This window comes from Micropterus salmoides, unplaced genomic scaffold, assembly GCF_014851395.1.
Source record: "Micropterus salmoides isolate LMB-PRFRI ecotype aquatic unplaced genomic scaffold, ASM1485139v1 Ms_hic_scaffold_1699, whole genome shotgun sequence".
NCBI lineage: Eukaryota > Metazoa > Chordata > Actinopteri > Centrarchiformes > Centrarchidae > Micropterus > Micropterus salmoides.
In genome coordinates this window covers 5371-21589 of record NW_024040816.1, presented here as the reverse complement: position 1 = coordinate 21589, position 16219 = coordinate 5371, and the positions used below count along the sequence as shown (strand labels likewise).

The 16219-nt window shown below is 42.3% G+C and overlaps 1 protein-coding gene across 1 annotated transcript; it reads left to right on the top strand.

The window, feature by feature from the left end:
* The first annotated feature begins 336 nt into the window (after nucleotides 1–336).
* On the top strand, nucleotides 337–15787 carry LOC119906655 (beta-1,4-galactosyltransferase 6-like). The gene is made up of 6 exons (XM_038723948.1): nucleotides 337–455; nucleotides 3118–3234; nucleotides 3493–3680; nucleotides 3777–3899; nucleotides 12735–12836; nucleotides 14653–15787. The coding sequence occupies exons 1-6, from the start codon at nucleotides 339–341 to the stop codon at nucleotides 14798–14800; spliced, it is 795 nt and encodes a 264-aa protein (XP_038579876.1). The 5' UTR covers nucleotides 337–338; the 3' UTR covers nucleotides 14801–15787.
* Nucleotides 15788–16219: the final 432 nt, after the last annotated feature.

Here is a 16219-nt window from a genome sequence, read left to right as displayed (position 1 = left end):
TATTGTTCACAAATCTGTCAAAATCTGTGTTAGTGAGCACTTCTCCTTTGCCGAGATAATCCATCCACCTCACAGGTGTGGCATATCAAGATACTGTTAAGACAGCACAGGGTTGCACAAGTGTGTCTTAGGCTGGCCACAATAAATAGGACTTAAACCAGCTTAGAGCGGTTCCTTTAATGCCAGTTAAATGTTCCAGTCTCTGTGATAGGATCTACAGAGACAAGTCCTTTGTCTGATGCAATTAGAAGATCATTTGTAATTTTCACTAGTGCTTAGTGCTGTCTCCTCCTACCCCCCCCCCCCCCCCCCCCCCCCCACCCCCCCCAGAGGGCCTTATGGAAGTGAACATGACAGAGATCCCTATGGAGACGATAGAGCTGAAGTTCTCCAAGTTTTATGGCATTGAATTTGGAGGCCATTGGAAACCAAAGGACTGCAGACCTCGCTGGAAGGTAGGTTTATGCATTTTAAAAGTCTAGTAATTGTATAAACATGTAATGTACACTTAGTTAACAATATAAAAATATGTATATATAATATAATATAAAATAGAATGCAGTGTTTCCCCTCTTTTTTTTTTTTTTTTTTCCGGAAAAACTGTTAGTGTCGTGGAGCGGGCGTGTTACGGATATGTGGTGTTGTTAGGGCTAGGCGGTATATCGTATAATGATTTGAATGAATTTCAAAAGAGATGTAAAATTGACAATATCGTTTATAACGATATAGTTTGATGTTGAGTTAATTAATTTGTTTCCGTAAAGTCCTGCCTGCATTTGCTCCCCTCTCTCCCTCACCACGCAGCCCCGCCCCTCCCTCTGCGTCTGCCCCCCTTTAGCTCACAACATAGATGGTGGTCGACACTGCTGAAGACTTTGGGCCTGTACCACGAAGCAGGATCTGAGCTTATCCAGATAACTTCGGGTTAACCCTTGGTTTTCAGTACCATGACGGTGGTTCACTTCTTACTGGGGTAGATCGCCATGGTAACTTATGCTGAACGGCTAACCTGCTCCAGAGCAGGTTATGTTCCAGATAAGAGATCAACTCTATAAAAACGCTGCCTACTGACCAATCGGCTGTCTTGGGAAATGACATCATCATCTGTAGGAGATCCCACAGACTGTTTTATAGACTGCTTTTGTTTGCTGCAGTGATATGGAGAAACTTTTGTACAGCAATATCATCCTACAGAGACTGATTGAAAAGCCTTGTAAACTACTATTGTAGGTTTTTAGTTAGCCCACTTACTGCTTTGAAATGTGTTTTATATTTTTATTTGCTCCAAGTCTGTTTCACACAGCTTGTTGCAGACATTTAAATATATGGGTTTCATTTGTCTTTGTGAGGCTGAATACTATCAGCATATAGTTTGATATGGATTGAAATTAATTTTAATATGAATGTAGGCTATTTATTTTAGGTTGGTAGCTATCTTGTATTAGAGCAATTGGTCATGTACTGGCCCATCTTTTGCTATGTGGGCGCAGGTTATGTGCGGGGTTTTCAGTAGCCTAAATATCGAGATTCAGTCTTTCGACCACCTATTTGAGCACATTTTATGGCCTGAATAGATTTTTCATTTTGTTGCTGTATGAAGTTAATTTAGAACAATGTTTGGAACACTTTTGAGTGTGTTAAATAAATGAATCTCATTTTTGAAGTGACAAGAAGTTCTTAAAAGTGAGTTGGATTGACCACTTATTCAGTGTCCGAGTCTTTTAATGTGGAAACGCCAAGACACAGCCGAGCTGAAAGAACAAGGCTAAGATTTTCATAGATGCCATAAGAACACATCAAATCAACGCATTATTATAGACTATGCGGTTCATTTAGGCATTCACACTGTCTGCAATTTTCTGTCTTCCTGCATGTGTCAGCTGCAGCTGTGCTATTTAGACTATGTCTGTTTGTCTAATATTAGGCTACAGTTAGCTCCTGGTTTGTAAAATACGACTCTCTATTGCCAATGGACTTGGTTACAAGTCGCGACACAGTGGATATCTTACAAGCACAGACCAGGTAAAGCGGCAATGAACACACCAGTGCAGATGTCATTCGTTAGCTACCATGTTGGTACATGTGGCGCAGCAGCTGCTGTGAATGGAATTGCGGGTTGAAAAGTCCAGAAGACAAGTTTTTGTTTTTATAGCATAGCCTACTACTGATGGAGAAAGTCACTGCAGCAGACACACAGGGAGAGAGTGATGGCAAGAAGCGTGATATACAGATATATATTTGTATTGGTATTCTGCCTAAAAGGTACCGGGATATAACTTTTGGTCTGTATTGCCCAGCCCTAGGTGGTGTTGTAGACGCGGTGCACTAATTTTTGCCTGTTAGACTCATCACTTTCTCCGTTCCTCTGCGACATCTTTGCTGCTCAAGTTACTACCTCCTGATCATAGACAAAAAGCTCATCATGGAGCTTGTTACAGTTATGCTACATTCACGTATTGGGCGACAAGACCATGGATAGAGCCCTATGAAGTCTGTTTACAGTTGTTGCCAGATTCTGTTTTCTGTTTCTGTGTTTTACAATTTAAGCACATTTGGTCATCATAAAGAGTGTGTAATCATGTGGTATAATAACATTTCATATTCAACAATAATATTACATATTGAATAAATATCAATTAATTTGATGTATCATGCAGAATAGAAATGTTCAAATGTATGTGCAATTATTTATGGGGACAATTCACAATAAATGTATTGCAACAGTTCAAAAAAATACTATAATGCAACACTGAACAAAATTCTAAATGCAACCCTTTTGTTTTTGCCCCCATTCATCCTGAGCTGAACTCAAAGATCTAAGACTTTCTCTATGTACACAAAAGGCCTATTTCTCTCAAATACTGTTCACAAATCTGTCAAAATCTGTGTCATTGAGCACTTTGCTGAGATAATCCATCCACCTCACAGGTGTGGCATATCAAGATGCTCATCAGACGGCATGGGGATTGCACAGGTGTGCCTTAGGCTGGCCACAATAGAAGGCCACTCTAAAACAATGGCAGGGGAAACACTGTAATGTAAATTCTTCAGAGAAAACAAACATGGAAACCAGATGCATTTAGTAGGTATGGGTTGATGCTACTATTTGTGCTGTAGGTGGCCATCCTGATTCCATTTAGAAACCGCCATGAACATCTCCCCATCCTCTTCCAACACCTCATCCCCATGCTACAGAGACAGCGACTGCAGTTTGCCTTCTACGTCATCGAACAGGTATTCTGTTTGTGTGTGTGTGTGTGTGTGTGTGTGTGTGTGTGTGTGTGTGTGTGTGTGTGTGTATCCTGCAGTGTTTGGGGAGGTATTGTTGTCCATCTACAAGTCTAACATTCAGCTGAATTAAACTGTTCTGAGCTCATGTTTGAGAAGCTTTTTGGGTAGTGAAGACAGTTAAACAAGGCTTCCTATGACTTCTTTATTTCTTTGATAGTGGCACCAGGCTCATTGACTCAGAGAGTGTGTATGTGTGTTTAGAGTGGGAGCCAGCCCTTCAACAGAGCCATGCTGTTTAATGTGGGATTCCTGGAGGCTATCAAGGACTTGGACTGGGACTGCTTGATCTTCCATGATGTTGACCACATCCCAGAGAATGACCGAAACTACTACGGCTGTGGCCAGATGCCACGCCACTTTGCTGCCAAGCTGGACAAATACATGTACATGTGAGTGTGCCATTAACATGTAGATCTTTGTTGAGAAAATATAAAATACAAATGCTTGTAGATCTGTGTTTAACTCATGTGTTTTGTGGTTTGCAGTCTTCCATACTGTGAGTTCTTTGGTGGTGTGAGTGGACTCACCGTAGAGCAGTTCCACAAGATTAATGGCTTTCCCAATGCATTCTGGGGCTGGGGAGGAGAGGATGATGACTTGTGGAACAGGTTGGTCTACTTAAGGGGGGTGGACAGTGGATTCAGAGAGTATTCAGACCCCTTCATGTAGTAACTCAATTGGTTTTGTTCTTTTTTTGGGAAGGGATTTCTCCACGCACACTGGTGCAGGAATCGGCAGCTTTGTTTCCGCAAACAGAGCTTGAAGTATGCTCTAACAGACTCCCTAACAAAGATCACAAGCTTGATTATGACTGTCAGTCTCAAAGGTTAAATGTGAAATGTGATTTTCTACATCCTTGTGTGTTTCCAGGTGTTAGGGAGTTCTATTGCATATGTGAAACAAGTAGTGGGCAACTGTGGCTCAGGGGATAGAGTGGTTGTCCACTAACAAGAATATGCGTGGTTCGATCCCCGGCTCCTCCAGTCTGTATGTCGGAACTGTCCTTGAGCAAGACACTGAACCCTGCCTTTGGTGTGTGAATGTGTATGAATGTTATTTCGGTTCTGATGTGCAGTTGGTACCTTAGCCTCTGCCGTCAGTGTGTGAATGGGGTGACAGAAAGGCGCTGTACAGACCATTTAGTGTGTAGTAGTGTCTCAGAGGGAGGTGAGGGAAGTCTGATAAATGTCCTCAATAAGGCTGACCCGAATAGTCGAAGATTTGATGCTTTGATGGGCGGAGCCTAATTCGACTGTCAATCTCACAGTGGAAGCTTCGCAGTGAAACGAGGATCATGCTATTTTGGCGATATGGGGGTGCTCAACGTCTGATTTTACATTAACTACATCTCCCGATAAGTTAATATACAGCCTATTACAATATACATTTCAACGTTTAATGCTGTAAATAAACATGTAAAAAGAATAAAACTTTCAAATGTAATTTTGTAAATGTTTTTAAAGTGCGTGAATAAATCCAAAATTGTAACCCTAACCCTGGGTCGTCAGTGCGCAAGTGAAGGCGTAGCGTGTGTGTGGTGGCAGAAGAGGAACGCTTGCTGAAGAGACTGACCCCCGGCTTCACTGGTGTTGTCCGCACCTCGTGGGACTTTCGGATATTTTATCACCGTTGATGAACCACACAAATAATATACTATTGTTTTTAGACAGCCGGCTACTTGAAATGGACCCATGAGGAACCGCGACATGCGTGCAGTTGTCGGCAGCATGGCATGCACGCAAAACTCTGCACAAGACCGGTGAATGGCAGGCGAGAGAGGGAGAGAGAGAGAAAGGGTCTTCAAAAAGCCTCAGTTTAGCCGGAAATTTACAGTGTAAGTTGAATGAATAGAGACTGCAGCTTCTCAAGATTAAAGCGGAGTCACCATGTTTTGACAAGGAAGAAAAATGTGTGGAATTAAAAAGACTATATTGGTCCGTCATAAGTCTGACAATGTTGTAGGAATGCAATGTTAAATCTGTGGAGTACTTTTAATAATTAAAGGAGCTGCACTCAACAAAATGTTTGCTACACTGTTTGTGTGAGGCAGGCCTTGATTTTTAGGGCCCGAGCATGACCGTGTGAGGTCCCTATTGAATTTGCTAAGATTATTAGGGCCCGAGCACGACCGTGTGAGGTCCCTATTGAATTTGCTAAGATTATATTTAGGGCCCGAGCACGACTGTGTGAGGTCCCTATTGAATTTGCTAAGATTATATTTTCTTTTTTCTGCAAAGTAGGCTCCATTGACGGGGCCTAAACATACTCGAAAACTCACCAAACTTTGCACACATGTCAGGACTGGTGAAAAATTTTGTATTTTATGGTTTTCGCGCATGGGCGTGGCAAAATGACTCGCTAGCGCCACCTAGAAAATTGGAAAAAATTAGCCCCTCGTTCACGTTCAACCTACATGTACGAAATTTGCTGGGGACATGTATCATATCAAGATGCATACCCTAAAGTCAACAGGAAGTCGGCCATTTTGAATTTTACGGCCATTTTTGGATGATTTACACACTTCGTACTTTAACGAACTCCTCCTAGGGATTTAGTCGGATCGACGTCAAATTTCTGCTGTGCCTTCTAAAGGCACTGACGATGAAAAGTTGTGCTATTTGCGAGTTTTCGTCAATGGGCGTGTCCGTGGCGTCGATGATTCGCTATGAAACAGGAAGTTGTTGTAACTTCAGTGTACATGCTCACATCTGCACCTAACTGTACATGTAGGATGAGAGTCCCGTCCTGAACACATGTACATGCTGACATTCACCCACAGTCATAGCGCCACCTGCTGGCAACAGGAAGTGACTTTTAACGAAGCAGCCCCCGCCGCGCGTTTCACCTACGTGCACGAATTTTCTGTGGTACGTTCAATTCAATTCAATTTTATTTATATAGCGCCAAATCACAACAACAGTTATCTCACAGCGCTTTTCATAAAAGAGCAGGTCTAGACCGTACTCTGTGATGATATTTACAGAAGCCCAACAGTTCCCACCAAGAGCAAGCACTAGGCGACAGAGGCAAGGAAAAACTTCCTTTTAAGAGGCAGAAACCTCGAGCAGAACCATGGCTCAGGGTGGGCGGCCATCTGCCTCGACCGGTTGGGGTGAGAGAGAGAGAGAGAGAAAGAGAGAGAGAAGAGAGTGAAAGAGAGAGAGAGAGAGAGAGAGAGAGAGAGAGGGATGTAAGGAGAGAGAGAGGGGAGGGAGGCAGCCTACACAATATACACACAGAGGTACAGACAGCGAAGGTAATGTTGCTATAAACTAAATGAAAAATGGTACAGATATTTATAATAGTGTTAATGGTAACCATCGTAATGTTAATGATTATAATAACAATAAGACTAGCAACAATAGTCGTTGCAGTAGAGGGTGTCGAGCAGGAACACGGGGGCAGCAGGCGACCCGCAGCCACAGATCCAGACTCCACAGCTCCAGAGCCAGAAAACCTGCAGGAAGTGATAGGAGGAGAGAGGAGAGGGACGAGAAAGCACAAGACTACCAGAAAGGGGAGAAGTTGTGTTAGTAACATGCAATAATGGGATAAGGTTGCATACAGAGGGAGAGAAAGTAGAGGAGAGAGGAGCTCAGTGCATCATGGGAAATCCCCCGGCAGTCTAGGCCTATAGCAGCATAACTAAGGGATGGTTCAGGACTACCTGAGCCAGCCCTAACTATAAGCTTTATCAAAGAGGAAAGTCTTAAGCCTACTCTTAAATGTGGAGATGGTGTCTGCCTCCTGAACCCAAACTGGAACCTGGTTCCACAGGAGAGGAGCTTGATAGCTGAACGCTCTGGCTCCTAGTCTACTTTTGGAGACTCTAGGAACCACAAGTAACCCTGCATTCTGGGAGCGCAGTGCTCTGGTGGGGTAGTAAGGTACTATGAGCTCTTTAAGATAAGATGGTGCCTGACCATTAAGAGCTTTGTAGGTAAGAAGAATGATTTTAAATTCTATTCTGGATTTTACTGGAAGCCAATGCAAAGAAGCTAAAACAGGAGAAATGTGATCTCTTTTCCTGGTTCCTGTCAGAACACGTGCTGCAGCATTCTGGATCAGCTGAAGAGTCTTAATGGACTTTTTCGAGCAGCCTGATAATAAGGAATTGCAGTAATCCAGCCTAGAAGTAACAAATGCATGGACTAGTTTTTCTGCATCATTTTTAGACAGGATGTTCCTGATTTTCGCAATATTACGTAGGTGAAAAAAGGCGGTCCTTGAAATTTGCTTAATGTGGGACTTAAACGACATGTCCTGATCAAAGATAACTCCAAGATTCCTCACAGTGGTGCTGGAGGCCAAGGCGATGCCATCCAGGGAAACTATATCTTTAGATAATGCGTCACGGAGGTGCTTAGGCCCCAGAACAATAACTTCAGTTTTATCTGAGTTTAACATAAGAAAATTACAGCTCATCCAGGTTTTAACATCCTGAAGGCACATTTGAAGTTTAGCTAACTGATGAGTTTCATCTGGCTTGATCGATAGATATAACTGAGTATCATCTGCATAACAATGAAAGCTTATGGAATGTTTCCTGATAATATTGCCTAAAGGAAGCATATATAAAGTGAAGAGGATTGGTCCAAGGACAGATCCTTGAGGAACTCCATGAGTAACTTTGGCGTGCATGGAGGACTCATCGTTAACATGTACAAACTGAAATCGATCTGATAAATAGGACTTAAACCAGCTTAGAGCGGTTCCTTTAATGCCAATGAAATATTCCAGTCTCTGCAATAGGATCTGATGGTCAATGGTATCAAATGCAGCACTAAGATCTAATAAAACCAGTACAGAGACAAGTCCTTTGTCTGATGCAATAAGGAGGTCATTAGTAATTTTCACCAGTGCTGTCTCTGTGCTATGATGAGCTCTAAATCCTGACTGAAAATCCTCAAATAAACTATTGCTCTGTAGAAAGTCACACAGCTGTTTAGCAACTGCTTTCTCCAGAACCTTAGAGAGAAATGGAAGGTTAGATATAGGTCTATAGTTTGATAAAACATCCGGATCAAGTTTGGGCTTTTTCAGAAGAGGTTTAATTACAGCTACTTTAAAGTACTGTGGTACATAGCCTGTTGATAAAGATAGATTGATCATATCTAGTATAGAGGTGCTGACTAAGGGTAAAACATCTTTAAGCAGCCTAGTCGGGATGGGGTCTAAGAGGCAGGTTGATGGTTTAGATGAAGAAATTATTGAAGTTAGTTGGTAAAGATTGAGGGAAGCAAAACAGTCTAAACATGTATCTGGTTCTACAGCTGTTTCTAAGGTTCCTGAGTTAAGAGATAAGTCGGTGCCAATTGAGGGCAGGTCTTGGTGAATTTTGTCTCTAATAGCTAGAATTTTATCATTAAAGAAGCTCATGAAATCGTAACTACTGAGAGCTATGGGAATACTTGGCTCAATAGAGCTGTGACTCTCTGTCAGCCTGGCTACAGTGCTGAAAAGAAACCTGGGGTTGTTCCTATTTTCCTCTATTAATGACGAGTAGTACGCTGCTCTGGCATTACGGAGGGCCTTCCTATAAGTTTTAAGACTATCTTGCCAAATTAAACGAGAATTTTCCACTTTGGTGGAACGCCAATTCCTCTCAAGTTTCCGTGATATTTGCTTTAATTTGCGAGTTTCAGTATTATACCATGGAGCTAACCGTCTTTGTTTTAGTATTTTCTTTTTTAGAGGGGCTACAGAGTCGAGTGTCATTCGCAGCGAGCCAGCAGCACTATCAACAAGATGATCGATTTGGGAGGGACTGAAATTAGCATAGGAGTCCTCCGTTACTTTGTGACTAGATAATGTATTTAGAGCTGATGGAATCGCATCCTTAAATTTAGCTATAGCACTATCAGACAGACATCTTGTATAGAAATTTTTGCCCAATGGCGAGTAGTTCAGCAATACAAACTCAAAAGTTATCAAACAGTGGTCGGATAAAGAGGGATTCTGTGGGAACACCACTAAATGTTCAATTTCAATACCATACACCAAAACAAGGTCAAGGGTGTGGTTAAAACAGTGAGTCGGTTCATGAACACTCTGAGAGAAGCCGATGGAATCTAACAAAGAGATAAACGCAGTACTGAAGCTGTCATTCTCAACATCTACATGAATATTAAAATCCCCTACAATAATAACTTTGTCCGTTTTAAGGTCTAAAGTTGACAAAAACTCTGCAAATTCAGATAAGAATTCAGAATACGGGCCAGGTGCTCGGTACACTATAACAAAAAGAATTGGTTCGTACGTGTATCTTGTCCAGACGCATAAAAAAGCCTCTTGGAGCGATGCCCTAAAACCAACAGGAAGTCGGCCATTTTGAATTTTACGTCAAATTTTGGATGATTTACAAACTTCGTACTTTAACGAACTCCTCCTAGGGATTTAGTCCGACCGACCTCAAATTTCTGCTGTGCCTTCTAAAGGCATTGAAGATGAAAAGTTGTGCTATTTGCAAGTTTTCGTCAATGGGCGTGTCCGTGGCGTGGCGTCAAAGATCAAGTCTTCGCCATGACACAGGAAGTTGTCGTAACTTCAGTGTATATGCTCACATCTGGACCAAACTGTACATGTAGGATGAGAGTCCCGCCCTGAACACATGTACATGCCGACATTCACCCACAGTCATAGCGCCACCTGCTGGCAACAGGAAGTGACTTTTAATGAAGCAGCCCCCGCCGCACGTTTCACCTACATGCACAAATTTTCTGTGGTACGTGTATCTTGTCCAGACGCACAACAAAGTCTCTTGGAGCGATGCCCTAAAACCTACAGGAAGTCGGCCATTTTGAATTTTATGTCAAATTTTGGATGATTTACACACTTCGTACTTTAACGAACTCCTCCTAGGGATTTAGTCCAACCGACTTCAAATTTGTGCTGTGCCTTCTAAAGGCATTGAAGATGAAAAGTTGTGCTATTTGCGAGTTTTCGTCAATGGGTGTGTCCGGCGCGGCATCAAAGATTAACTCTTCCCCATGACACAGGAAGTTGTTGTAACTTCAGTGTACATGCTCACATCTGAACCAAACTTTATGTGCTTGATAACTCTCCCACCCCGCAGACATCTACACACCAATACCGATTTATATTCATAGCGGCAAGTGCTATGTAGCTCCACATAGGGGACATAGGAAGTGACATATAGCACCTTCATGTGGCGTCGGAACCGCGTAGCAAATTCACAGCCGTACCGGCAGAGCTCCAGAATGTGCAACTCGGCCGGCTCACACCCAGACGCGCTACAAGTGCGAGGGCCCGCCCAACGCTGCTTGCAGCTTTAATTTATAATTGTTATTGTTACAAATTTTACAGTGACCATGTAGAAACATAAATTGCATTACTTCAAATATGATGCATTATACATGATAGTTGCATAGGCCTACATCTAATGATGTACTTGGACACATCATCAGTGATAGTACCTAGGGTCACTGGGTGACCCGACGTGGAGTGATCAGTTCCTGGCCTGCGTCCAAGAGGCATCAGCCCACGTCTTGTCCCTCCTGATTGATGGCCATCTTGAAGCTTTCTCTGCCAATGGCTTTTCTTTTATGTGCACCAGTGATACCCAGGAAGGCTGTATGCCTTGCACACAGAGAATACAGTGTTACATCTACGTACATACATTTTTCCCCAGTTCCCCGGTCAGTTGAGTGTGGGAGGTGACATGGGCCACCTTGCTTTATGAAGGTTAATATCATGATGTAGTTGTGAGTCCAGTTTTTAACCAGTGTCAAGACACATAACCATTAATTTTTTCTGAATGTGGTACAACTGCGGACCTCTACACAGGCTGCCTGTGGTGTCTATAGTAACCCTCTGATTGTGTCTTCATGAGGTGTTTCTGGGCAAGCAATCACTGAACCAAAGATCTCTGCACAGGAGTAAATATTCAAGGCTCAACGTTAATTTTTTTTCAACTGGCCCCACCAGGTTTGAAACTTACTGGCCCCAAGACCATTTTTACTGTCCCTCCCTCTAAAAGTTATTTATCAGTGTCGCAACAAAACAAAAGGTTTATAAGTTATGTTATTCTGTTAACATGTTTAATCGTTTATTAAATACATCCTGGATATAAAAAAACTAAACTAAAATGTAATCAGGTTTCCATGGTAGCGACTTCTCAATCACAAGGTAGTATGGACTGCTTTATCATCTATTTCCCTCTGAATATTATTATTAATTCACTAAATGAACATCACGCTGTGTTGAAGAAGACTTGAAACTAGCTACTGAGACCATAAACTCATCAGGAAAGTGTTTACTGAGGGAATAAATCAGCTAAGAAGTAGCAACATTTTACCATCATTTCTAATAGAACCAGAGTTCTTTTTGCAAAAACAGTGGACTCGCCCCCTGCTGGCAGGTTTAAGTTACGTTGGCATGGTTTCACTTTCAGACTCAGAGGTTGCCGCTTGATTGAAATTAGAGAAATAACATTTGACAACCACTCATCACATTACTGCAACTCTCGATTGGCCAGCGGTGTGTCAAGTGCTGCAAAACAACTGCAGGATGCTGAGTTTCTAATGCAATTTTTTTGGATATGGTTTTTCAATACTAATGTTTCTGCACTGGCCTGATTGGGCCAGTGAGTTGCTAGTTCAACAGTTCTGACGTTACTTTTTACTGGCCTCAGGCCACCGTTATTGTTGAGCCCCGATATTGTAATAACGGATTTATGCGCTGCTACCCTACAATAATATGGCCTGTTGCTGAATGTCTGATCACATCCTGCATTGACATTCTCAGCTACCTGTCAGGTAGCACATCATATTGCAACTACTTTTTCCAACTAAAGTACATAGCTGGTAACTAGCGGCCCGGACAGCTCTGCTGGTGAGGGATGGTAGCGAGATTTTGTGGTGGCGTTCATACTGTAAATGGAAACTTCATTTCCTCTGCAGCAGCAAACACAATACACAACCTCAATACTATTGAGTGAATGTGCTACACACAGGTGTTATTGACGTCTGATAGTGACGCCTTACTACCAGCCACAAAAAGACAAGACGATACTCAACACAGTCAGTCTTAAAAATCATTATTTTCATGTCAATGTGACCTGTCGAGCTTGATGTTACCAAAACATCTGTCCCCTCTCAGAATCTGTGTCAGACCTGCAGCTACCAGGTCAGGACTTGTCTGCAGCCCTAATAAATATCTCAGCACAGATTCAATATCAGTGCAGTGATTTAGATTCAGTTTGTGAGATGGGGGTTCAGATTAGTGTAATGTATGAAATTATACCATTGTGTCAGTAACATGTATAGAGTTTATGTACTGATATAATATTTAAGAATGGCAGTCTCAACTGACTGTTTGTACTTTTGTATTTTCAACTAAACAAATGTTATGAAACCGTAAATATTCCTCATAGATTCAGTTCAGCTGAAGCTCAATAGTAATACAGCCTGGTTTTTCCTCAGGGTTCACTATGCTGGTCTGAATGTCACAAGACCAGAAGGAGAGATCGGCAAGTACAAGTCAATTCCTCACCACCACAGAGGAGAAGTGCAGTTCCTCGGGAGGTAAGAAACAATTTACCTATGAGTAGGGATGGGGATGGGTAATTAGGGCCCGAGCACGAACTGTGAGAGGTCCCTATTGAATTTGTAAAGATTATATATATATATATATATATATATATATTCTTCTGCAAAGTAAGCTCCATTTTGTGGACCTAAACATACTCGAAAACTCACAAAACTTTGCACACATGTCAGAACTGGTGAAAAATTTCGTATTTTATGGGTTTTGCACATGGGCGTGGCAAAATGACTCGCTAGCGCCACCTAGAAAATTGGAAAAAATTAGCCCTCGTTCACGTTCAACCTACATGCACGAAATTTGCTGGGGACATGTATCATATCAAGACGCACAAAAAAGCCTCAAGAACCCATAGCTCCACATAGGGGACACAGGAAGTGACATATAACAGCTTCATGCGGCGTCAGAACCGCGTAGCAAATTCACAGCCGCACCGGCAGAACTCCAGAATATGCAACTCGGCCGGCTCACACCCGGACCCGCTACAAGTGCGAAGGCCCGCCCAACACTGCTTGCAGCTTTAATTTTATAAATAGTATTTATATTTGAAAATGTTTTGAAGGAAACCTGGAGGAGCCCGTTTGAATGGGCCTGATTCAATTTTATTTATATAGCGCCAAATCACAACAGTTCTCACAGCGCTTTTCATAAAAGAGCAGGTCTAGACCGTACTCTGTGATGTTATTTACAGAAGCCCAACAATTCCCACCAAGAACAGCACTAGGCGACAGTGGCAAGGAAAAACTTTGCGCTAAAACTCTTGCAGTGCCCCCTGACATTTTGTACCACGGGTCGGCCCTGAGATTGGCCCCCAGTCCTAACAGACTTCATTAAGTCTGTTAGGACTGTGTTAGTGCGCAGAGGTCCACTCAAACCAGCACTGAATTTTTCTAGAAGAGGTTTCTGTTCAGGCTTATTAAAGGGGCAGGATTGTAGTGGGAGCTTTGTGGTGTCAGGTGTGACTGTGCAGCAGCTCTGGAGTCGCAGCCAGTTTGTGAAAGAGTGGTAACGCAGCCGTAGAGTTTTACAATATAAACATCTGAAAACTGAAGCCAACTTTGCTCTGTTTGGGACTGTGAGCTGCATTTTATCAGAGGTGCAGAAGTTAACGTGTGGGATTGTGGTGAGATTTCTGCCTGATCAGAAGTGTTTCAGTTAGTTTTGGTGTCCACCTCCATGTCTCATTTTCACATACCTAAAGTCCCAAACGGGGTTCTGTGTCTGTCAGGTATGAAGACACCAGCAGAACAATAACGCAGACTAATCCTCCACACAGTATAGGAAATACACACTTGTCCTCTTGCGACTCAATTTTCCTTATTGGTATTTACTTTAACTTCTAGTGCTGTATTCAAACCTGTCTCGAGTGAATTTAAAGAGATACATTGTGTTTTGTAAGATCATTAGATTTGAATGTGTAGTACTTTTTACTTTTGATTACTTAAGTATTTGTAAAACCAGGTACCTTTTTTTTTTTTTTACTTGAGCAGGTTTATACTAGATGACTTTTACTTTTACGTGAGTAACATTTTTCATGTTGTATCGATACTTTTTACTTAAGTATCAAAATTGAGTACTTCTTCCACCACTGCTTGTGGTATATTTGTGAGGTGTTTTTAACGATTTCTGTCATCGGCAACTAAGAGACCAATGGAACATGCTGAAACCTCTGCATCTGTGCAGTTATCAGTTATAGAGCTAGATACTCATGAAAGCAGCCGTGTCTGTCCTTTAGCAGAATTTGCAGATGGCGTGGATAAATATTGATGTTAGAACTGTGTGACTTTGTGTTTGTAGGTATAAGCTGCTGAGGTATTCCAAAGAGCGACAACACCTGGATGGCCTCAACAACCTCCGTTACAGCCCCCACATCTCCCTCAGCAGTCTCTACAAGAACATCACGGTGGACCTATACCCCGAGCTCGCTCCTATAACGGACTACTGAACTGCCCCCACCAACCCCAACCCAACCTCTCCTCCCCAGCTCACCCAGCTCCCCTCCAGCCTGGCCTCCCAGTGCCCCGTTCAGCCATGCAGAGGATGGAGGAGAGGAGGGGGGCACAGGACAGGGGGTGAAGAGGCGCACCATGTTAGCTGCCAAGAAATCTTAGTGAGGGGAAAAAAAGAAAATCCAAACTGAAAAAATGAGGTGGCAGTGGCAAGTCTGTCAGAGTTAACTGTGTGTGTGTGTGTGTGTGTGTGTGTGAGAGAGAGAGAGAGAGAGAGATGGGTGAGAAGCTGCATGTCTTTTTGTCCGTGCCGGCTTAACTACTGCAAGTTGACATGAGTCTTCGTTTAGGTTGGAGGGAGCAGCAGCATCTCAGCTCTGATGTTTACTGCAAAGCCTTACTGTGGCAGAACCACAGCTCCCTCTGCTCGGCTCTGCGCTGCTTCACTTCTCATGTATCACCGTCACCTTACAAGCCATCGTTCTACTACCATTTGTTTTAAACATATCATATATTAGGCCACAGTTTTCCTTTAACGGAGGGAACTGAGCAAGGTCAGCATTGATGTTTTTTTATTTTGATACGTGGTATTTATTTTCTCTGGTTCAGGGTGTTTGAAGAAACACTCATCTGTGTTTGCTGTTAGTTTTGCTGCACTGCTGCTGAATCCGCATGAACTCGTATGTAAATATCGGCCTCTTAAAGCTCGAACACAACACAGAAATGTAAATATGGGCCTTTATGCGCTCAGGCATATTCCAGCGATACTCCAGTGGGTTTGAATTTTATTTTGGCAGCTACCTTTGTTCTGAGGATTTAATAAGAGTGAGTGGTGTCTTCTATATAGGATATAGGATGTTTGGCTTAAAACAGAACAAAACAGAAGTATCCAAATCTAAAGATTTGACATTATCTTTTGCATGCCTTAATTTATTTTGTTTACCTGTTTTTGTTCTTCTTAAGCATAAATTATTTCACCAGTTGGAGAGTGTATATTTTTTCATTTTGCCTTTTTTCTTTGAGGTGCATTGTGTGAAAAGAGTAGAGCTGCTGCTCAGAAAGAGGGAGTCCATAGTCCACAGCAGGAGTTTGTCCACAAAGCACACTTTAGTGCAGGTTCATGGTCTCATGTGAGTGTACATTTTTTTGTCTCAGATGTGTTTTTAGTTTATTTTCATTTTTTTATGATTTTTATTCTAGTGAGTTCTGGACATGTGATAAAGCTCTTCATTGTACTGTACCATGCTATGAAGCATGGGCATTTAAGCTGGATGCTGTGTGTGTCTGGACTGTGGTGTAATTATTTTCTTGCTTGAAGGGCCAGAATGAGAGAACCTTAGTGTCAGCTCCTCACAGCTGAAGCTACTGCTGTTCTTGAATGGCACATGCTGTGAAAAGTTTCATTTCTTAAAGCT

Bases quoted from the DNA above. Each gene is read 5' to 3' on its own strand.
- LOC119906655 (XM_038723948.1), top strand. From the start codon at position 339: ATGGAAGTGAACATGACAGAGATCCCTATGGAGACGATAGAGCTGAAG. The intron at 456-3,117 runs GTAGGTTTATGC...TTTGTGCTGTAG, and splicing joins ACTGCAGACCTCGCTGGAAG to GTGGCCATCCTGATTCCATT. The intron at 12,837-14,652 runs GTAAGAAACAAT...TTGTGTTTGTAG, and splicing joins GAAGTGCAGTTCCTCGGGAG to GTATAAGCTGCTGAGGTATT.